The sequence below is a fragment of the Anas platyrhynchos genome, chromosome 24 (genome assembly GCF_047663525.1).
Source record: "Anas platyrhynchos isolate ZD024472 breed Pekin duck chromosome 24, IASCAAS_PekinDuck_T2T, whole genome shotgun sequence".
In the NCBI taxonomy this organism is placed as follows: Eukaryota; Metazoa; Chordata; class Aves; order Anseriformes; family Anatidae; genus Anas; species Anas platyrhynchos.
This window is the reverse complement of record NC_092610.1, coordinates 4569865-4593795: the sequence shown is the minus strand read 5'-3', so window position 1 is coordinate 4593795 and position 23931 is coordinate 4569865. Positions and strand designations below refer to the sequence as shown.

General features: G+C 46.1%; 1 protein-coding gene across 32 annotated transcripts in view; it reads right to left on the bottom strand.

Moving 5' to 3' along the window:
* The window catches only part of EPB41 (erythrocyte membrane protein band 4.1), an 85728-nt gene that overhangs the window by 20874 nt on the left and 40923 nt on the right, over positions 1-23931 (bottom strand). For 5 of the 32 annotated variants that reach the window (XM_027443971.3, XM_027443967.3, XM_027443970.3 and 2 more), the window contains 15 exons: positions 21103-21145; positions 18829-18904; positions 18063-18281; positions 15769-15856; positions 15044-15196; positions 14458-14555; positions 13951-14123; positions 13018-13134; positions 11667-11798; positions 8983-9194; positions 7075-7131; positions 6926-6970; positions 6010-6072; positions 3045-3224; positions 1244-1294 (listed from right to left, as the gene is read on the bottom strand). In XM_027443971.3, coding sequence (XP_027299772.3) covers positions 1244-1294; positions 3045-3224; positions 6010-6072; positions 6926-6970; positions 7075-7131; positions 8983-9194; positions 11667-11798; positions 13018-13134; positions 13951-14123; positions 14458-14555; positions 15044-15196; positions 15769-15856; positions 18063-18281; positions 18829-18904; positions 21103-21145 — 1707 coding nt within the window. Of the gene's footprint in view, positions 1-102; positions 878-1243; positions 1295-3044; positions 3225-6009; positions 6073-6925; positions 6971-7074; positions 7132-8982; positions 9195-11666; positions 11799-13017; positions 13135-13950; positions 14124-14457; positions 14556-15043; positions 15197-15768; positions 15857-18062; positions 18282-18828; positions 18905-21102; positions 21146-23931 lie in introns of those variants that run through there. The other 27 variants (XM_027443974.3, XM_027443985.3, XM_072027414.1 and 24 more) reach the window with 22 other exon arrangements.

Below are 23931 nucleotides of genomic sequence, written 5' to 3'. Positions count from 1 at the left end.
TGCCCAACGTGACACTTGGAGGTGTGCAAAGTTTTCGGACAGTCTTCCTGTCAACATGCTGATCAACTGCTCTTAAAAGCAGAGGTTTTATTTATTTATTTATTATTATTTAGAGCTCGAATCACCCTGCCACCCGAGCTGCAAAATATGGTTCTCTTACAGAGCTCATGGATCCCTGCATCACGATCCACGTGTGTTTTGCAACTGCCCTCCAAGAAAAGCGCATGGTTGAAGCCTACTAAAGGGTGTTTGGAATTGGAATGGTTCGGCAGAAAGGGAGCTTTGTGGCATTACCAAGAGAAACGGTGTAGTACAAAACGTGGTCTCTGACAACTTCCTATTCTACAGTGCCCTTAAAAAATAGCTTTTGTTAAATAACATTTAGACTTCAGTGCAGGTACAAAATTATCTTTTGAAAGTTCTGACAAGAGTATCAAAATTTCAATTTTTGAAAATTCTACTGGAACAAGTGAAAAACTTTTACATCTTAGAAATCCCGAGCGTGGAACAGGCAGGCTGCCAGCACGAGTGCTCCAAAGCCCTGAAATCTCGCTCTGCGTTTTAGCACTTTTGTTTCTGGAGCCTCGAGAATGTGAAAACCCAGAATGAATAAATCATCACATGGGATCATGCAAGGGCTCTAGCACTTTCGCTGGAGAAAGACAAGATTGTGGGAAGTGTTGCTGCGACCTGGCCAAGTGGCTCTCCAGCCCTTCAGGTCCGCAGCTGTGGTCAAACCCAAGTGCACCTAAGAAAGAAAGAACTTGGCTCTAAGCTCTCTCAGCTGAGCTAGCCTCCTCTGGTCAGTGCGGTATTTTGGGACTGGTTCTTTGCACACCCCTAAGTGCTGAGTATCAGGGAGAAAGTAGCTGGGAGACTGGGCAGCAAAAGAAAATATAAAATGCAAGAGTAACATGATCATTAAAACAAAAACGGAAAGAAAGACAACATAAAAAGAACAGGGTACAGTTAATCTTTCATAATTGCTTTTCTCTCCAAATACACGGTTACATCTTTCATGCAGCTTTTTTCCAACCAGCCATGCACCAAAGGAAGCAAATTGAAAGCTGCAAAAGCTGCAGCAGTGCAAAAAGTCCTCTCAAGTGTTAGGCTGTGAGTTATGAAACTACTCCATGTAGCCAAAAGAAAAATGTTATCCAGCAGCTGCTCTCGAGTTTTTGCTCGGTGCCATTGCAATAGCAAAAATCTGGTTCAGCAGCACATATCCGAACAGCAGCTTTACCTCAAGCCCACCAACCTGTCTCTCAGAAGATAGGACAGTGACTTTCTTGACCTGGACACACAAAGCGTGTAAGGTTCAGTTGTCTTGCAGTAAAACATACAGGAACAGCAGAAAAGCAGCCCCTGGCAGAACACCCCTTCACCACCACAGCAGGGTTATGATACCACCATGAGCAGTAGAAATAGGATTGCTTTGCATTATTCACCAGCCCTAAACATCATACACTGATGTGCAGGTCACGTAAAAATTCCTTCCCGGTAGGTGTCATCTCAAAGATGCATTTCTGGAAGTTCATGGCATAATGTGTCCACCTCCATCGCAGAGATGAGGCTGCTTCAAAGGAGCATATTAAGAGGCAGAGTGAATTTCCAGAAATGCAAATCAAGGGCTGACCCCAATCTTCATGTCACTGTGGTGCACTGCAGCCTTCCAAGCCCACATCATCCAGTATTGTGCACAGCAGCCCCCTAAGACCTCACATGGCATCACCACGCAAGGATTTCTCCTGAATAACCAAGAATTTCTTTCTCAAACTGCAGCTGCTGAGCTTGAGAGCCCCTGCTCTGTTCCACCTGCACTCCATAAAACACTTGGTACAGCAGGCAGAGCTCTGTGTCGCTCTGCTGTGCCCTGCTTTGCCAATTCCTGCAGAAATTGCACTAAAAGGCAGCAACCAAAGGGTGAAGTTCATCCAGGTGCTATACAGGCTAATTCCAAAAATGACAACAAATTAATTTGGCGGGTGTGGGAGGGAAATTGTTTTGATAACAGGAAAAAAATCCCTACAATTTTCACGGCCTTTATGTTTTGAGGAGTCTGTAGTAAACTTGGCCACTAAAGCCCCTCGTATCCATTCTGATAACCCTCCATCCTCTGCAAGATTATTTCTGTTTAACAAGCGCCACCCTCGCAGTGGGATGAAGAGCACCTGGAAACTTACCTGCGGAGCTGTGGGCAGGAAGGGGAGAAGCTAGGGTTAAAGCAGGAGAGATTCTGCGACTGCCTTTGCTGCAGTCAGGATTCAATTTTTCAGTTTTAATGAAAATCTCATTCATTATTTAAGGGACTGATTACCACTTTCACTCACAAGCTTCAAATCTGAGCCAGGAAGCGCCAGTATTAATATAAAGAGAGAAGCTGCCTATTATCAAAGAAGAAACAAGCTGGCAGACATCTCTGCTGCTCCATCTCCATTTCTTTGAAAAGGCTGGGGTTTTTTGGAGGAAATTAGTGAGGGGACTGTGAATGTACGTGGCTACTGACATACAGGCAGTGCTTCTGCAAGGAGAAAGCTTTCCATCAGGTAGGAACAGCTTTGCTCTCATCGCAGCACACCTCACACCTGCGTGCACTCGCAGATCCCAGTGCAAGACTAAACCCAGTGACTGGATTAACTGGAGATTGACATTTGAAACTGATGGCATGCGAATGTTCCTGCACTGCATTACCTGCAATGTTCCCTTCAATTTAGGGCTTTGAGGGGTTGGGGGACACCAGGAATAAGTCAAACCATATGAAATATGCTATCAGCATGGATGACAGCAATGCTAGGAAAAGCACTATCGAAACCAGGTGAAGAATTCCCACGTTTTTATACAATTCACAAAAATAAATCACGTTTTACGATCCTAAAACTAAAGCAGTCATTCTCTCAGAGACCATTAGGCATGTTAAAAGTCACCTCAGATGGAACCAAAGCTCCGGGGAGCTGAGGCTCGACCTGAGCTCGCGAGGCCGTCCCTGGATGCAGCACGTTAGGGCACGCAGCGAGCCTCCCCCCGCGCAGCCTCAGGGTACTCACTCCGTCCGCTCCCGTGGGAATCTGCCCGTTGACGTTCAGCGTTCGGAAGGGGGAGTGAGTGGACAAACGTTTGTCCCATTCACTCGGCCGAGGCTCCGGGACAGACTCCATGAAGTTCTTCTTCAACTCGCTGATGTTGGCGTGGTGCTTCTTTATTTCTTCCTGGGTCTTATCTAGATCCTAGTAGCGAAAGGACAGAATGAATGGGGAGGGACAGAAACAAGCACCTACAGTTGCCTACGCTGCCACATAGCAAAGCTGCACTCAGCAGAGATGTTGCCGACTTCCATCGATTGTGCTCACACTGTAAACACACCAAGGGAACGTCCTCTCTCCTTTCTCGTCTTGTAGGGAGCAAATCTGCAACCAGCACAGCGGGGTGTCTGCCAGGAGCGAGACTTGCCGTCACTTCAGCTCAAGCTACACCGAAACAGATGACAGCCGAGTTGTTAGCTCATGGGATTTCGGCACGTGGGATTTACTGAATTGCAAGACTAAGTTTGTTTGGGTTCTTCAATTTCAGGCTTCTAAATTGGGTGGGTTTGCTTTCTTTTCCTTCTGCTAGCCTGACTTTTCAAGGGTACAAATGCAGTTAAAGTTAAGGAACTTTTTTCCAATTTCATTCATTCTCTTTGTATCTATTCTGTCATCTTATCAGAAGTTATCTGTGGTCCCAGAACACCCCCATCACTTTATTTTTTTTTCTCCTCTCATCTCCAGGAGCTATCATAAGAGCTTTAGCCTTCAGAACTGAAGATGAGAGGGCAGACCTCTACAATTGAGCTGAGAATTTGCTTTATGTTTTTTATTTGTTTATCAGGAAACTCCTGCTGAAATTATTGATCTGGAAAAGAGCCGGATTTCTACTCTGCAATGCCAGTTTACAGCATAAATGCACAGACTTCAAGGCAAGTCAGCTCAGTTCGACTGATGTGTTCAGAAATAGCCTTTCCTTGCAAGCAAAACAGTTGGTTTAAAATGAAGCTTTTGCATAAAATAGGCTTAAGCCAAACAACAACTTTTCTGGACAGTGCCAAAAAGCAGCAAGGCTCACTCATTAGAAAAGGGGAAAGTAAGGTCAGTAGAAGCATCACTGGCAGATTTCGCTCTTTTTATGCTTTTAGTTGTGACTCAGCCCATAGATTTTAGAAGATGGGAGAACAAGTGCTTCTGGAAGCAAATGCATCCCTAAAGGCAGCCCCCCTCCACCCCACCCCGATACCTGCATTCCTGCAGCGTACCCAGGACACGCCACCTTCAGTTTACGGGGTTATAGCCCCAACCGCCTCATTAACAACATTTGCTCTTTTTGGCACGGTGCTGGGGAAACAACAGCTTTGGCATCTGTCCCAGATAAAAGCACGAGGCAAGTGCTTGCTCATTAGAAGAAGCACGAATAGGTCTGCTGAGGACACCGCGGTAAAGTCGGCTGCTGGGACCCCTGCGTGGGTCCAGGAGCCCTCCGGCTGCCCCTGGCTGAGAGAAGAGAGCCCCTCGCCTGCCTGCCACGAGCTGGTCCTGAGAGTCTGCAGAGAAGCTAAAGCCCCGGAGTGACACGTGAAGCCACAACCGGTCTCAAAAAGCATCTTAAGGAACAAGCTCTCGGAGCATTAAGCTCTCCCTCGTCTTTTTGCCTTTTCCTAAGACCACGGAGCGCGGGTTGCTGAGCACTGAGCGTTAAATGGCTTTCCATAAAACCAAGCAGCAGTGAGTGTGGAGTACTTCTCTGCAAGCAGTTGTGCTGGAAGTCACCCGATCTGCCAAACGCAGGGAGTAAAAAGGAGCAAAAGGGGGGAGGCGCCGGGGCCAGCCCTCTTCTAGGCGAGGGCAGGAGCACCTGCAACAGAACCGGGTGGAGGCGGGCGAGGGAGCAGAGCCCAGTGCCACACTGATAGGAAAAAGCCTTTTAGGAGCAACGTGTAGGTAAAAGCTCTGCGTGGAGGAGGGGAGGAGGAGCTGCTCGCGTTGGCCTAAAGAAAGCGACAGGCACAGTCTTCGCAGCGCGCTGGCGGTGGCCGAACTTTGCCCGTCTGCTGACCGCTCGCTCGTGTCCGAAAGCTTAAATTGTAGCAGTCAAAAAAAAACCCCAAAGCTGCAAAACGTGTAAAATTCAGATTAGGAGAAGGCCGTTAGTACACTTCAACTTTCGAGAGATACCGACAGGGAAACCCTACCAGCTGCTGGTGCTGCAAGGTTGAGTAGAAACACGTAAGGCAGGAACAGAGAACCAGAAGCCACAAACGTCTTCTGTAACACGGTGTGTAGGAAAATATATGATTGGCACGTTCTGTTCTGAGACCGTGCTTGGGTGGAATCAAGGGTGAAGGGCTCCCAGTGCCAAAGGGAACAGCTCTGCAGCCACACATCGCCCCGAGCCACCAGGCCAGCCCCAGGGGCTCAGCACCAAGCCATTGCTGGGGATGCTGCAAGGCAAGAGGGAGGTCACAGGAGGCTCACAGCGACTGTCCCACGTGGCCCCAGCTGGAAGATGGGCTGGTTCGTGCCTCTGCTTTAAGCAACGTGGCTGGCCCAGTGGCCTGAAGGCCATGGTGGTCACTGAAATTTAATTCACTTTTTTATAGACTGTCTTTGCTCGCAAGAAAATCATTTATTTCAGGCTAGGAGAGACTTGCAGATGAGCACTCCCACCACAATTCGTGCCGATAGGAGCACCCAGCTCATCACCCACGGGTCTAAGAACAGAGCAGGCTGAGCACATGGCTCTGCCAATCATATATTTTGGGTAAGTATGAGAGAATGAAAGTCAGAAGAGGTAGAAGGAAGAATGCTTGTGCATTGTCATGTTTACTGTCAGCATGCAAAAGCGTACTTAAAAAAAAAAGTCTTTCATGCAATGGCATGCAAAAACAAAGGCGGCAGCAGCAGAAGAGGAAGAAAAAGTTCAGCACAGAATGCAGAAGGTCTAGGCAAACGCAACTGAAAAAAGCTTCAAGTTCATACAAACCTCCAACATTAAATTGCTATGCCTGATATAAATGTTTTCACCATCTAGTCTCTTTGATCTTTTCTGTGAAAATGAAAGAAAAGGGGGAACAAAAAAAAGAAAAGCACAAAAAATTAAAATGTTGTTCTTGCGGGATTCACAAATTGGCAAATTAAAAAGTTAACTCAACGTTTGGAGCGCAGCGCTGTGCCGGTGTGGGATGGGCCACGGAGCCACAAGAACGCCTGCACCGAGTCACCACCAGGAAATGGAAGTTGGGGCTCATGAGAATGGGAAAATGCAATGGGTCCTTTAAAGAGACAGCTCCCAGTGTTTCATCGGCTTTTGCATTGCTTTAGACTGCTCTCCACAAAGAGACAGCTCACTGTGCTGCTGTGGAAGCCTTGCACGAAGTCAGAACTTCATATTCCTGATAGTGATGCATGCCCGCCACAGGGTACTAGGCTGGTTTGGTGCTCTACGTGCAATTTTTACACGGTCTCAATGTGCATAGTAACTATACTTAAAACACCTTTCCTATCTTGAATTTTTCCCCTATAACTCAATCAGTAAAAAAAAGTATTAAACTTTTTTTTTTTTTTTTTATTGCATTTCCAGGAATGCACCCTGAACGGTTTTCTTTGGTTTCTAACTAAATTTGTTCCAGAGAAGCAAAGATAAATTTTACAGGTCATATAGGTTTATAGGCATATGTTTCTCTCTAACATTTAACATGCAAATTTTAGCAGTCAGACTGTCTATGGGAAAAAGCCGTTCACTTTGAAATCAAGTATTTGATAGTTGCAGTTTAAAAACAACAAAAAACAAAAACCCAACCCAAAGCACATGAAGAAATTGGAGCACTGTCTTTTTAAATCGGTTACGTATGCATGAATGATATGGCAAATTTGTTTGGTGAAAGTGGAAAATGGCTAACCTTCCTCATTCTTATCAGTTCTTCCTCTTTTTCTGCAGGCTGCTGCTGTGTGGCAGTGATAAAAAACAAAAAAACAAAAATTGTTGGTTCATTTAACCACGTTGAACCTTCAAAAATGTGAGCAACCTAACTGAATTATCGGCACAAACCTGGGGCTGGTCACCATTCGTGGTGGGTACTGTGACCTCAATGTGCGTTTTCCTCACCTACATTTAAGAAATAAATTGGTAAAAACATTTCTTGTTAGTAGACTTTTTTTTTTTTTTTCAAGAGACAATTTAGTTTCAAAACACAGCTGCATCAGGTTGGTTTTGAGATGCTGGGTGAACATGCAAAAACCAACATGCAGCCTGCCAGAAGGAGTTAATAACACCGCAGCTCTCCATCAGTCTGTTAGTCCAACAGCACAGTCGAAACAATTCTTTCAGCTTGAGAAGTATTTGCATTTGCAGCTAGTGCTCTCTAGTGCTCCTGAAGGCTGGCTTCCCACTTGCGTTAGATTTGTCAGGCGATGTTTTAAAACCTCATTTGCAGCTGGATCTCCCAGGGAGACCGGTACCAAAAGCAACTTGTTCAGATCAACGCAGAACTTCCCAAAACCAGCAAATGAGATGTTACGCACGGATACTATGATACGGTCATACGGTCAGTAAGAAGAGACCTATCTTTAAAATGAACCCAGCAGCACAAATTTAGTTTTTTACTGACCGTGAGTAGAGAGCCCAGATTGTCTTAACATTTTAAGGAATGTGTTTTAGGGAAACTGGATTGCCAAATACTCTGAAGGTGAAAGCATCGGGGGGTGTTAAAAGAAGTGATGCAGCTACATTTGAGAAACAGGGTAAATTTGGCACGTTCAAATCCACAACTTCCCCCCACATCTACATTTAAAGGAAAAAAAAACAACACACAATTTAAGCATTTAAGAAAAAAGAAACCCACAAACCTGTAATAAGGGAAACGGGATGAATAAAATGTACTTATTCTCAGTTTAATGCTAGGGAGGGTCAGCAGCCGTGCAGGAACAGGGATACTCAAAGCAATGTCCTGAAGATCTCCTTTAGCATTTTTATTTAGAAATAACTGGCCAGACAGACCAAGAAATTTTTTAAAGCAGCTGTCCTTTCTTCACCTCCACTCCCCAGCCCTAACTGACAGCGATCTCCCAGGGAGCATGGCACACAAGACCATACATCTAATGGCTTTTATGCATACAAGGCCATATGCAGAACATGTCACAGGAAAAATGTGGCTCCAGTAATGCAGAGAACAACTGAACTTCTGGGTAATGTGGAAATTGTAACTCAACGCATGCACCTCAGCTGCAACACTGAAAGCTTCCAGTCAATAACATTTGCAGAATATTAAGGACACTGTAATATGAACAAATTTTTTTACCCATCATTTTGACTTAATACCAATAGACAATATCAGTATCATATCAACACCAGCAGAGGTCTCAGACATCTGTGGAAAGCGTGAGCATTCTTTAAAAAAATTCATTTAAATAACTCCCCTTTAAGGTCTGAACAGCACCGTTAGCAATGGAAGTTTCTGCCTGGTTTTCAGAAACATCCAGGGAAAGCATATTAATTTAAAAAAATTAAATGTTTAGACGCTTGGCTGCAGACCTGGTCTGTGTCAGTGCTTTCACTGGAATCCCTCCTGCTGTCATACCAGCAAACAGCAGACAGCTTAGCAAAGGGTGAGCCCCAAAATTCAAGTACCATGAACTCAAATATCAATGTGTGCTATTCTTACCCATTTTTTAAGTGATGTATCAGCAAGACGGGTTTAGGCTGGAACTACCAAAGGCAGAACTACCCTGCCTTCACGTGGACATCCTTCTCTTTGTATCCTGAGGGGCAGGGCTGCGAATTCTCTCAGACCCATATCTCCACATCCCCATACCTCCCTCCCATCCACTGCCTGGGCAAGGAATCCCCATCCTCACTACCCAGGAGGGGACAGTGCCCAGAGCTGCTGCTTGGGCTGGTTTTGAGCTGCGGCTCCAGCCTGGCACCAGCCTCTTCCAAAGAGAGCCCAGACTGCCATACCTTGGATGCATCAGCTGGCTCTGCCTTGGCTCTCTCTGGTGGGATCTCCTCACGCTTGGTCTCAGCTTTCACTGCTTCCTTTTCTGCTTTGGACACAGCGATGGCTTCCTTCGCATCGGGCTTAGCTGGGACAGCTTCAGCGAGGTGGCTCTGGGCGATGGCCGGGGCGGAGGTGGGCCGGGGGCTCCTCTCGGGTGTTATCACTGCCACTGCTGAGGGGGAGAGAGAGAAAGCAACAAGGTTCAGAGCGGGCAAAGCTCCAGGCAAAGTCTTCCCAAATTACAGTGCCGTAGTTTCAAGAGGAAGGGAGGAGGGAGAAGGGGGAAAAGGGGGGAAAAAGAAAGAAGATGTTGAGCAAAGCAGCTTGTGCGTTTAGTATGGGAAAGTTGAGATTATTTTCCTTATGGTTGAAATAAAATAAAATAAAACCCCACACGAGATGGTTTACAAAAAGCAAGCTTGCACTCTGCAGAGAAGCCACGCCAGAAAGGCTAATCTATTTCTGACATTGTGCCATTGATTCCCAGGTCTTTCAGACACAATCGGAACAGAAGTCCATTACGATGCAACCTTCAAAATAGAAACACTTAAGAGCTGTGGTGAATTCCTGACCTCCTTTGGATGTCCTCAACCAGAAACGGATGGTTTCTAGAAGAGCAACACCGTTTTTTGTCCCATTTCCCCAAACTTTTCAGCAATCCAAAGAAGAAACTACTACAACGAACCCTACAAGCATTTCTCCATAAAACTTTACAGCAACGTCCAGGTGGCCTTCAAAGCAGACTCACGCTGTGGTCTGAGATGGGTAACTCCTGCTGCAGCACAAGACACCACCCTGAAAAGATATCCATTATCTCCAAATCGGTGAAAATGCAGAAATTAACAACATGCTTCAAAGAAATCATCTTTCAGGAGGATGACTGTCTTAAACAAGAGCACTAGGTATGCACAAAATCATCTGCCTCCTTCTTTCCCTGAGTTCTGACTTCCCAGACACGCTCCTGATCTCTGAGAGCTGACACTTCCAGCAATATTCAAGCTAATCCTAGCCAACAAAGCCAGCCTGTAAGTAATTTGTGGTGCTTATCTATAGACACGATAAAGTATTTAGCTCTCCTGATGCTGCTTTTTGGGCCATTCCGCTAAAAATATACCTAGTCATATTTACAGAGTCATAGTTTATAAAGGAAAAGGCACACTGTGTGAACTACCACAGCCAATGCTAGGTTACTAGTGTCCATCCAACTAGTCAACGACACCAGAAAATTGGGCATTAAAAAAGAAATTATAATTTTAAGTTAGACCAAAATTCCACTTTCAAAACAAGCTCCTGGACACCAGGTCTTGCTGCAATCCACACTAGAATCCCAAACCATCACCACTCCCTGCATCCTCTCCGCCATTCTTCAGCACGGCAGCTCATTTCCGTGCACCAGGTATTTTGTTATCCCTTCACAAAGGCAAACAGCCCAACATCTTGGTGTTATTTATGCCCCAGAAGCGGTTACAGCTGCTGGAGAGGTTGTACACAGGGGCCGTGAGATGGCAGCTGGTCAGGCTTAGAAGATGACACACAAACCATGCTGTGGGAACAGCCGTCGTGGTGGTACCCAGCTCCTGCAGGACCTGCTCTAATTCTCCCATCACCACCAATTTTTCTTCCTCTTCTTCAACTGGGCTTATCTCAACATTGCCAAGAACATGTTTGGCTAAAAATGTTGTATGTGTGTTAAAATGGCACCTTGAAGACCATACAGGAAGGGAAATAAAGCCACCAGTAAATCTGCAAGGCCACCTCTCTTTAGGGACTTGTGCTTCTTTCACAGTGCTTCAGAGCATCGAGACATGGCAAAAATGGTAAAAGGCACCCAGCTTTTCCTTTGCCATTCAGCGATGAGCTGTGTTCTGGCCAGAACTGCGTTACTCTGGTTAGGTTTACTTTATTACCTACCTCTAGCTCTTCTGATACGCTGCTCTGGATTTAAACACAGTACAATGCGCTACTCCAAAGTACACGACTTAAAATAGCAATCTTTAACATCCTGGTCAAGAAAATGGGAAGAAAAGTATCAAGAGGAGGAAAAAGGGTGAAGGAGGTGAGTCAGAAGAAGGGGTGGCTGCAGTAGGAGACTCTCAGACGTGCTCAGGTTCGGGGCTAACACAGTCGCTGCTGTGTGCTCTGCTGCAGGAGGTACCAAGTGCAAGGAGTGGGTCAGTGTTTGCCATAACATCCACAAAACCAGGTGAAGTTCATGGTTACCCCCTCCACACCTTCAGTCTCCTCCTTCTGTAACAACCGACCTTGCTTTGAGTTGTGACAGGGGTGAAGCTGCGAAGCTGCTGAAAGAAAACCCAGCCGGGGAGGAGCGGCCCCCACAGCCTGATTTTTAGGGACAGCAACCCAGGAGTGTTAGAAGGCCACCACACATTAAGCTGCCATTAATTCCAGCACACAGCCAAGCCACCGCACGACACTCCACTCGCGTTTCACGCAGAGGCAAACCCCGGTAGGAAACACTCCAGGGTTCCAGCAGCAGGGCCCAGCACACCTGCAAAGCCAGGCTGCGATTTTACCGGCGTTAACACCACTGCAAACAGCACAGCCTCTGTCCTACAGCACTTCAACCACTTCAACCCCGCAGGATGCAGCACGGGCGGCCGACACCGCGCTGCTGCGGCTGTACCTGACCGCTTCTGCAACGGTTCTGGCGGCTTTGGCTTGGTAACGGGAACCTGAGCCACCTCTACCTTCTCCTCCTCCTCCTCTTCCTCCTCTGCAATGGGTTTCATTTCAAAATTTTCAAGCGTGTGCTTGGCTAGAAAGAGTTTTGCATGCATTAGTGAAGCGTCTGGAGACCGGCACGGACACACAGCAGGAGACAGGGAGCGGAGATTCCTCGCCCAGGCAGTGTCTGAGAACAGCAACAAGTTTCTATACCAGGTTGATTAGTAATAATTCTCCACAGTGCAACTGTCTGTCAGTCCTTCTGGCACTGCCAGTCCCGGCAGTGGATCAGGTGAGAGTTAAAAGCAACGTGAACAAGCTTTGCGAGCTTCTTTCCTAGACAGGGACAGAGCTGAGCTCTAGGGGGACAGGAAAACTGGTCTCGAGCACCTCAACTCGCTCCCAGCTCTCAAATCTGAAAATTAAGAACATGCAGCCATCTATCCTGGGGTCTTAAATCCTAACTTTCCATCTTCTGCTTTTACAGCAACAGGCTTTCACTGCCCGGCTATGCTGACTAGTAGGAATAGAGAGGGAGACAGAGGTAGAGGAGTCAGCCACGTCACTCAAGGAAACCTTGATCTAGATTTCAGACCAGAAAAGCAGCAATGTCACAAGCACACTGTAAAACCTTCAAGGTAGAAGAAGGGAAGCAGAAAAACACCCGATGCATTTGCATATGAATTATCTCCAGTCTTAACGCACCACAGGCATTCCCTATTTAAGTGAGGAAGAAAGTAAATATTTGACACCACGACTGCTGATACACTCGTTAATATTCAAATATACTGTTGTACCTACACACCTCTGTTTAGAGGGCGTTAATATTTATTAATAATTCCTATCTTAAGAGAAATCTAGGCTCCATGTAGCAAAATGGAAGGCATTTCTCAAAACCACCAACAGAAACCAAAATAGGCTTAAAAATTGCAAGCAGTTCCAGGGATGAAGTCTTTCAGAAGCTTTACAAGAAGTTTCAGGATCACAGGTAAAGAAATTTGTAGTTTTCTAATCCACATTTATAAAACCACCAAAATTTATTAAGGAGACAGGTCTTAAGTGCCAGTACATCCTAAACATTCCCCCACCTCCCCAAATTGCTGTCTAGCCAGGTGCAAGGCAGCAATTTAACAAGTCTCCCAGAGCTGCCCATCCTCTGGCTGCGAAACTCTTCTTGCAAAGAAACGAAAAAGAAAGCCGCCAGGTTTGGTGAAACTTTTCAGAGTTGTCAGGAACAAGCATGTAAAGGCGTCTCAGTGGGGAAAGGATAGGAAAGGCGCTGCGGAGAGTTGTAGCCACCACCGCTATACCTGGCTTCTCTCGGAACTGATCCGCGGGTTTTGGTTCGGGAACCTCAACCACCACCACCTCCTCCTGCTTCTCTTCCTCTACGGCTCTGAACTCAACTTTTTGAGTCGCACGTTTAGCTGAAGAAATGGCGCACATGTTAACAACTGCCCACACAGCAGATGGAGAAAGGCTGCAGACTTCAACCCGGACAGAAGCGTTACATTCCCAGGCTGCTCTTTCCATGCTCTGACATTCAGGCACGGGATTGCAGCCCCGGGCCCTGATTTTACAAGCACCCCACGACCCAGCTCACGGGCAACCAACTCACGCACTCCCCCTTTCACACCTCACCTCCTCTAGTCTGCTGCTACCGTTTAGAAACGTCAGGGAAGAGCACACCTAATCGATGTGCCACCAGCTCCAATATTAGCATCCCTTTAACAGACACCAACAAAGTTTCAAACAGGAGTGGCAAAACTCTCCCCCTTGAGGAAAACAATGTAATTTAAGAAGCTACATTAAACAAACATCCTGGTATAGGTTAATCCCTAATTTGCTAAAAGGAAAACATGCTGAGGTTGAACGAGGAAATACCAGAACTTTGCAATAAACCTTCAACACCCACCTACATCCATGCACCATTTTTGTCAGCCACTTCTTGGTGGTACTATTTGGTTTATCTTCTATATCCAGGTATTAAAGTGAAAAGTTTATCTTTTATATCCAGGTATTAAAGTGAGAAGTTATACTTTTGTTTTCTTTTTTAAATAAAGAATGCAATCTAGTAGTATTTAAGTAGTACTTAAAAATTTTCAAAGTAGTCAAAACTCTAAATCCACTAAATCACCTTTCACCTCTCATCAAAGCAAGAGTCAGACACACAGCAAGTGAGCAGCATCGTGCTGGATCCAGCCAGGACGCTGCTGGAAAGCGACGAAGCGCCAGGCACCAACCTCCGTCGAGGCTCCTGGAGGCCCGCTTGCTCGCTGTCCTCTCAAACTGGGGCGCAGGTCTGTCGATCATGGCACTCGCCTGCCTGGTCTGCGCCTGCGTTCGGCCGCTGTAGCGGAACTTGGAGCCCAGTGCCAGGAACCTGCTCTTGGGGATGGCCTCGGTGGAAGTCAGCCTGAAAACCACACACGCACGTTTTAAAAGCATGCCTCTAGATCTAGGAAGCAGCACGTCAAGGGAAATTAAAAGACATTTGTATTATTTTAATTTTAAAGCAGTGTCTGCATATGCTCAATTAACAAAACAACACGTACCAACAATAATCACCACCTCTACATAAAACAGAAGACCTCATGTGGAAGCTGCCTAGAAATTTAATGCAACAAACAATTTCCCTGCAATTATTTCACTCTAGTTGTTGCTGAACCCTAAGGAACACTGAATGAGTGTTCATTTTCCGCTTTCACCTACAGCATTAGTTAGCTAGGCCTGTGGCTTAGAAAACTCACCTGAAAAACGTGTGATGCTCAACACAAACTTTCCACAGCTTCTTTGCTGCCCGGTAACTCGGTAACTTGAATCCAATTGTACTTTCGTACTGTTCTTGCTGCAGGAAACACAAGTTATTTAGGTTTAGCAAGAAGTAAATGTGGCAAGAAGCCCGGTCCCCAGCCCATTGACCTGCCCTGCCTGCAGCTCTTGCCCAAGAGCACTGCGCTGGATGTGTATTTGCTTCCTTGTTGTTGTTGTTTTAAGTGAAAGCAAGACAAAAAGCCTTTGAATTGCCATGTTTCCAAAAAAGGAGGAAGTCCTCTATCAATTTCAGCTGGGAACTGCTTTCAGCCTGGATGTGGGAATACCACGCTGTGCCAGGAGGTGGTGCTGGATGACACCTTAAAGCTTCCACCGTTTCTTTTAGCACTTCAGCAAAGTTGCACTCGACTTGAAGAGCAGAACTTGCCACCAAGTCAAGAACAGAAACACAGGAGAGTGTAAAATGCCCACTCAGCAGAAAGCTTGCTACCTTCCAGTTTGTTTAGTTGGTGATAATCAGAAGGTAGTTGAACAAAACAACCCAAGGAAGTCACAACGTACCTCCCCTGGCCGAATCTTAATAAAGAAGCTGCTGCGTTTGTAGGAAATCTTCAGGACTTTGGGCCAAGGAAAGCGGTTGATTCTCAGCTTATCTTTGTAAACAAGAAGGCCACTGGAACAGACTCCCAGAGTGATATCCACTCCTTCCAAGTCCTGAGAAAGAAAGGGAAGATTTAAGTGGAGACTGGCATTAGGGTTACAAGTTTCAGGTCAATGTCTGTCCTCCAAATTACTTCAAATTATTTTGTCTTTCCATGAAGCTCTTAATTCATCCCCCCATCTCCCAGACTCCCATTTTCAGCTCCTTATGCAGCCAGGGCCAGACTTCCTTCACATTTGTTGCAGTTTCCTCCCTTCTGTGATGCTGTTTGCTCAAGGGGCTGTGCCTGGAGCCTACCCTCCAGGTCCCTGAGAGCAGTGCCTCACCTCACAGGGAGTGGCTCACCTCGCAGGCTCCTCAGAGCGAGGAGCCGTGTACATCAGCAGCTTTGTAAAGCTTCCTATAATATTTAAATAATGAGCAATCAGGAAGAATCACTTCTCTTACAATGCTTGCAACAATGCTTGGAGCATTTCTTTTCTGTGTCTATGCTTTTGTAACAGTAGCCAGCTTACTTCCTATATCCTTCAAAGGGAGCTTCCTGAAATGGGTAAACTTGCTCCTACCAAGGGAAGAACAGTCAATTTACAACATCTACAGTTTGTGCACACACATTGATTCTCACCTTGGCTTGGTGAAGGTCAACTCCGTACATGGACAGCTTTTTTGCATTCTCAAGAAATTCCAGATCTGCTTGGGCTGGAGTCATGGATCTGGGGAAAGAGAGGAAGGGCTTGGTATTCTCATAAAAGGAGAGTTAAGAGGGGACGCATCAGACTTCACAGAACCATTTACTCATTAGATCTTTTGCTTTGAACACAAACAAATCTGTGCCCAGATGATTAATTATTAAGTTACTCAGAATGCACAAATTTGTGCTTTGAGATATCCTCATGAACACATGCACCATATTTCCGCGGAGCACTACAGACACCAGCCTTGAAAGCAAGCTCTGTGGCAAGGAAGTGCAGGGTACAAAACCTGATGCTGTGGAAGAAACACCAATTAAGCTGAAGGCAAGGGGTGACACGTAGTGTGCACCTAGAAGTACCGCCTTGGGACCTTCCCAAACCCAGCTATTGTTCTCCAAAGGAAAGGCAAGGGCAGCTGAAATCACTTAGCAGAGATTCCTGCTGGGGCAGACTAGATGAATGAGCCGTTTTCTGGGAACAGATGGTACCCTGTCTGCAGGAGAGGCAACACATCAGAACTTCCCTTAAGAGAAACATCCTGATAATGGAGGCTATTATCGGTGTTATTGAAGCGCCCTTGTTAATAAGTTTCTGTTGTGCAAGGTGCCTCCAACAGCTCTGCTGGGGGAGTATTCAGTTGCACACATTTCATTTTCTTCGCGGCTTTGATGTCTTTCTTACCGAACACCCGCATACATCTCGTGGGCAATGCAAATAGAGGTATTTAGTGGTGCTGGACAATGAGCACAGTGAGGACAGTGCCCTGTGCAGGACCTGGGAGCAGCGACCATCTCCAGCACACGCTTTGTGCTTTGCAAATAAAGCAGCAAGAGACAGAGCATAGCTCAGCAGGTAGGTTTTTCACTGGAAACCCTCTGACAGTTTAACGTTAGAATATGGACGAGAAATGAAGTGGGGACAGATTATAACCTTCCTCCTGCACACACAAGTTCATTAAATAAACCTACATCCCATACTGTGAAGCAGCCTTGTAATGCAGCCATGAATAATTCAGCAATGCGATCTGCCACTTCCAGGACAGCTGACGGCCTTTGACTTCAAGTCATGAAGCCTGTCAGTGGCCCAGTACTTATTTTCCCTCATTTCCTCGCCTCTCAGTGCAAATGGAGGGGAATCAATTTAGAGTATCGATTTGCGGGGTTGAGTGAGGTGTTAATTGTAGCTTTGGTAACAGCCAGGGCCTCTGTCCACCCTCTAGTGCTGCACTTAGGTTATTAGCTTCCATGTGCCTGCGAGAAGGTCTCTGCTCTGCTCTGCTCTGCTCTCGTTATTAGTGTCACAACCTGCACCTTTCTGCAGGTCAAGGGGCTCCACAAGGCCTCAGTATCTGGGAACAGTTTTATGGGCTTTTTTCCCCCAAAGCCCAGATGGACTGATCTGAACTGTGAACTGTGAATTGTGCAGAAGCTGCTGGCACGCCACGGATGCTCCCCATGTCACTAAGCTCTGCGGAGCTTCTGCAATCAAACCACTCGAGAGCATCTAGAAAAACAAGCTCAAAATAAGATGAGGAAGAGGTTCTGCTTTTATGACTCTCAAATCTCATATCAGAAGGACTCCCAGGAGTCTTCTAACCTCACCAGGCCAAGACACATCTGCCCAGGTCATTGCCACACTCAGAAACATGAGGAGGACAGCCTGACTGCAGCTTCATACCTCGAGCATTATCTGGAATATTTCCACATTACAACACGCTACTTAACGAGGAGCAGAAAACCCCAAACATGCTGCAGGCTACACAAAGAGACAGGATCTGTTCCAACCAGATTACAATCCAAAAATTACATAAATCCAAGAGCAAAAATATGAAAAGACAAAGAACAAGGTTAAAAGAAGCAAACTTGAATTTTCACATGAAGTAAAATCCATTTTCATGGATACTGTTGGGAAGGAGCTCCCACATGGGGCACCTGTTAAAAAACAAAACTAAACTAAAAGCATGTTTTTTTCTTCAAGCAGGAAGAAAGAATTCCATATACTGGAAGGATTCTGTTATAACTAAACTATGAAATCTTTTTAGATTAGCTGATTTTCTCAGTAGCTGAAAATTCACACTTTACTGCTAAAGTTGCTGCCATAAAAACTGGTGCAGCATGAAACCAAACCCATACAACAGAGGTGGGAAAAATACGAGAAAGCCTCATTATTCCACCTGCTGCCTTCATGCTGCCGTGCACAAACGAATTCTCCAGCCATTGTACCTCACCTGTATGTTTTATGAAGTTCCATAACCTTCTCTTCAAGCTCTTTAGTCTGGTTTGGGGCCAATTTAAATTCACTGATATAATCTGCGCTGTGTAGATCAGGGTCATAGTCTCCCAATTCGGACTGCACTGTGTACGAGCCCAGCAGAGCCAAAGTCGCAAACGAACAAGGCAGCCGCCCCGTAACGATGTCTTGTCGAAGCTGAAGACACAAGTAATACCTTTGGGGAATAAAAATGAAAAAAGCTCTTTATAGAGAACACAGTGACCTTAAGAAACTTGTTCCCAAGCACTGAACATCATCTTTTTTATACTGCTGATGAATGAAGCATGATGTTTGTCTCTAACATGTATTTTTAATTATGGAGCAACAATCAACACAGTCAAGAGCATGGAGGACAGAAGGACCTAAGGTCACCTCCACTCTGGAAAAGAAGCAGACACTTACTATCAGAAGAAATTATTTTAAAACAGAAGTGTACTTTTGTATTCAAATATACACGTGCCAGGATTATCAATGACACTGCTTTATGCAGGTGGACTTCAGTGAAGAGAAGGAGCATCCCCACACACACAGCCACTAAAACCAAACAACAATAACCCCTCCAAACAGTTCCTCAAGACATTGATCATCCTGTTGAAGGGTGGAATAACACTTTCGTATTAACAATTTCCACTCAATCTTCCAGTTCCTGTGGTTTCCCAAAAGTGGTCACAGCTTTGCTCAGTAAGCTCACTGTCTGGTAGCACAAGTAGCAGGGAACTCACCTCGTTATATCCTCTGTCAGTTGTGCAGGATCTGGTGGGTAAAACTTGACATTGAAGGTGAAATCCCAGGGGCCTCCTGAAATTACAAAGAAAAGTTGGAGAAAAACAAGCCCACCAGAACAGCTTCACAATAGCCAGCTCTCAGATGCTAATACTGATTTTAAATGCTGCTCACTCACACAGCTTGCTGCTGCATAAGCAGGCGGTGTAAGACATGATTTCATTTACAAGAGCTAGGAAACACACACAAACAAACAAAGCAGGGCAGACAAGTACACGTGAAAGATGTCACAACTTGTGGAAAAAGAAATAAATCCATTGCTAAGAGGCTAACTTACTCAAATATTTTTTCACTGATTAAAAGAAAAGATTCACGCAGAGAGGTCGGACATGTGCCATAGGTTAATGAATTGGTATTTTATCACTTGACCCAATTTTCAAATTTCTCGTAAGGAACAGATGTGCTAATCCACTCAACAGCCTAATGCGCTGTGGTCGTGTGGTTGGACCACAGCTGAACCTCAGCACCATGCACGCATCGGTCTCTGGAAGAAACAGTGAGCGCTGCGACAGGAAGAGCTTGACAAGTCGAGACCTAAATACTCCAATAAAGCTTGCTGCAAGCCTCGTACAGCAATGCTGCACACGTTAAATGGAGCGAGGGCTCCCTTAATTATAGCTACAATAGACATTATTTGTGGTATGGTTAGCCTCTGTCTAGCTAAACAACACACTGCACGACTTACTTGTGTACACGGTCACACATACCTAAAATGCAGCTCTCCATCACCCCTCCCAGCAACCACACAAGTGCAGCTTTGGGACTGATATTTAACAGTGTGCGTGTAAATCGCATGCTGGTGTAGGAACAGCCGACTGAGAACTGCTTGCCTGTGGTGGAAATGCCCCCTGCTTCCTCTTTTAAGCAGGACAGTAAAGCTACCAATTTTTTTTTTTTTTTTATCTTTCTTGAGAGTTAATCCTTAACTCTTTTTGAAGAGTTCAAGCCAAGGTTCCCTCTCTTCCCCAAAAAGAGTAATCATGTTTAGCCACAGAAATCGTCCTGGCAGACCCGTTAAGCACTCCAGAACTAATTTTCAGTCGCAGCTCTCCCCTGCTGTGCCCTTTAGCAGTGTAGCTCAAAATATTTATTTCAGAAGACAAGATACCCTTGCTGTTAGCTTGCTAGGAGATTTATCAAAATCGCAACCCCGCGATTCATGGATCTACTTCTTAGGCAACACCGCAAACGGCACTGAACACAGGGCACCTTGCTTTCGTTACACAGAGTTCAACACAAGTTATTTCAAGAAGACAGCTTAGGCAGCAGAGTTTTCCTGTGCAATTCAAGGGAGACACAGAGACTGGCTCCCTGTGCACGTACACCAACACGGCTTCTTCAAGCAAACTCCAATAAGGTGTCATTTAAAGCACCTCAGCGGGACAGATCGTACAGCAGGTTGTTTGTTACCCATATTTGCTGAATTTTACCTGCACTGCACTGCAAGGCAGGAGCAGCTCGTGCCCTTTACACACATCCTGTTATTGACTCAAAGAGAAGCTGATAAAAGCAGGAGCTTTTCCTACTCCACAGCCCTGCAGCATTTCCCCCCCCAGGCAGTGCTGACACGCCTTGTCCTGCGCCCCCACCACGCATACAGAGAGCAGTGCTTTACTTGTGAGCCTGTCAGACCTAAGGCTTGTTCCTGAAACAAAACAAAAGCCTCTAGAGTTTATTTAACTCTGACACTGCCCTCGTCTTGAACTGATTCAGTGCTAGCAGAACTTAAAATACTCCAGAGAGCATCTGGCATTTGTCCTGATGCTATTCGAGCCCTTTGTTTATCATTCCAGTACCCCGATTTGGGCTCTGAAACAGCCTCGGAGTCCACAAAACCTTGCTCCAGCTTGCAGCTTTGCTCAGGCTCTCCCCAGCTCCTTTTGGCTTTAAATGGTGCCCACTGACATCTGCTTTCCCATCCTATTTCAGTGCTGCATGGTAGTGAGGACAGCGTGGATTTGCACAGGACAAACACATCCCTGGCTATGTTTTTGCAAGGAAACAACACTTTTCCTTAATTCTAGAGCATCGCCAAGTACTGAAGAAGAAGGGAAAGGAAGCACAGACTGCTTGAACTTGAGCTGATCCCTGCCAGACACCCTGACTTGAACTCTCACCGATCCCTGGGCACTCAGGACTGCACCCAGAACCACACACACTCAGGGAAGGGAGAGAAGCCACACACACCCACATGATAAATTTGATCTACTTACCATGAACCTGTTTTTTTATTTCTTTGGCAGGATCCAGCCATGTCTGTAAGAGGATAAAAACATTCACAGTTTAACAGACGTTACAGAAACACCACAGCAAACTGCAACTCGCTAAAAATACAGCAAGGCGACAACGTTTGACATAAAGGCAGCCATGGAAACGGAAGATATACAGCATTTTCTGAAACTTTTACTCCAGTCCGCAGTCCCTGTGTGTATTTCTAATCCCTCACATACGAAGTACTCATAGGAGAGGAACAAGAAACATGGGTCCAATCTGAAGCTGTCCTCTCCATCGAGGTGACTCTGTTAATTCAGAGGCTCAGCACACACAGCTGATGAGCATCCCACACCACACGGATGCTCTTTACAGAAAAGGATTTAAGTGAAGGAATTTATGGCGGCTCCTAACAACAAAGCAACAGCATCCAAGGGAACTCTGCCCAGCATATTCTGCCCTGTCAGATCCTGCTTTTACTAATATTGCAGCATAAAAGGCAGCAAGCACGAACCAGCGGGCACGGTCTCAGCCACATCCAGCCAAGAGGGGCACTTGTGCAACACATTTTTTCTCAGAGACCTTTAAAACCAGACAAATTGGACACATGCATTCATTTTAGGCACCCTATCCGCATACTTGCCCTACTCAGAACAAAGGTCGCCAAGACTTTCCATTATTAGCTACGTTCTTTAACAACCTAATTGCTGAAAGAGGAGTGAAAACATCCAGCAGCTGGGGAGCGTGACATAAACTTAGTCTCTTTTAAGTATGACTCAAGTTGCTAGTAATTATCTCAGCTACAAATTTAGAAATACATCCTTTTTTTCCCCCTCTGTAATTTGGGGTTTTGTGGGATGCTGGTGCAACATCAGCCTCAGAAAACCACTCCTGTTTTTGCTAGCACGGTCAGAGCAACACCTGGCATGCCAAAGCTGAGCCTGTCCTTTGCAGAGGCCACAATTTGCCCCTCGGAGGGGATGGCATGATGCTCCCAGCCCCCTGGAGAGGCTACAGGCAACCACCACGGTCGTTTTTGTGAGGTCTGAACAGGATTTGGACGTCCAGGTCTCCTGAGGTGAAAGAACTGACTCACTGAATCCTCCCAGCTAATCTTTCCTGACTAGAAGGACATTCAGCTTGATGGCAGGGAGACAGCGATACTTAGATGTAATCTTATCTTTTTATGTGCTTGCTCCTCTAACCTATAAGACCAGTGATAGGAACTCCAGCGGAAAGGCAGACGTATCGGGCCTGCTTGCTTTCCAGTCACAGCCACTCTTTTAAGCAGAGAATCTCCATGCACATACCGGTACCACGACTGCTTCAGCGCCAAGCAGCTGCTCCTTCCACTTTCACCCTCTGTAATTCCTACCTGGATTGCCTGTCCGCAGGAAGGTTTATTGCCCAAGTACAGGAAAACCTGCACAGCACCTCTCCCTGCCCATGAATACAGACGTGCATCCTGCCTGCCCAGCGCAGCTGCACAAGCTCCTCTGTTGACTTCCTATCACGATCATTTCTACCAGCCAAGCAGTAACTCAGTGTCAGGGTTTTGAAGTTACAGAGAGAGATGGAGCTTGAGGTTTTCAAGTTCAATGACATGTAACCACAAAGATTAAAAAAAGGAAAAAAAAAAACACAACAGAAAACCCCACAGTGTTTTCCACCATCACAACAGAACAGTCTCCAGGCGAGCAGCTTGCTCTGCACTGGAGCTAACCCCATGCACAGCTCTTTTCCTTCCTCCTCTGCCGGCTCTGACACACAAACCTGACAGAACTGTCTGTTTTCAGTCTCTACGGTTAAAAAGCTGCACAGCCTCTCAGCTCACGTCAAGCGGGGGCGAAGGAAGTGCACGTGGCTGCCTTCAGAAGAATCGCGGCGCTCCTGCGAGCGATCGGCGGCACGCGGCTCCAGGAGATGTGGCAGCACGCTGCCCCCAGCACAAACAGGACAAATCGAGCCATGTTTCGCCTGGATTAAAAATCCATACTTCCAATTATTGAGCCTTTTAACAACTAACATATATTGCAGCCACTGTAACCTTGCCCATAAGCAAAATTATAGGTGAACAGTCAGAGCGTGGATCAACATAGCTGGTCTAGAGGACGTGAAGGTGGCCCCTTGTTTTCAATTTCACACACTTTTGGCTAGCTTCATTAAACAGAGCTTGAGTAATTGCTCGAGTTAAAGCATAACCAGGGGTTTAAAAGATAAGACACTGCTCAGGTCTAACCAAACAAAGCCCTTAAACTAAAACCATATGAGTCAGAGTTTTGGTATGAAAAGCTGCACGTGTTCTGTTTTGCAGGGCAAAGCCTCGGTTCAGAACCAAACCCTCCGAACGCTGACACCAGTGCCGGGGCAGGCAGCTGGCACTCAGCGCTCCTCCTGCCATGCTCTCACTTTTCGAGGGCAAAACAGTCATAGAAAAGGGATGTGCACTTTGCTGCTGGAACTCATCACTGTCCTTACACGTTTGTGTTTTCCAATTGAGAATCCTCTGTACAAAACAAAAACAAAATAACAAAAAAGAACAACCCAAGGCCCAGATCTCAGCCCAGAAATCCTCCCAGTGCCTGCCTTTGGCTGGCACGCAGGCAGCAGGAGCTGAATCCATGCTGGGAGCCAGCAGTTGCTGCGAGCTCACTCGCTGCACATTTTAAGCCTTGATTCACTCCCACTCCCCTGCCTGTGTTCCCATTACGAAGGTGCTAAAGCTACCAGTGCAGTGCAGTATTACCACCCAGAGAATCCCCCGAACCAGTCATTATTAAGAATGGCAACATTAGCTGGCTCTGTATCGGAGGAGGAGGCACCCAGGGTAA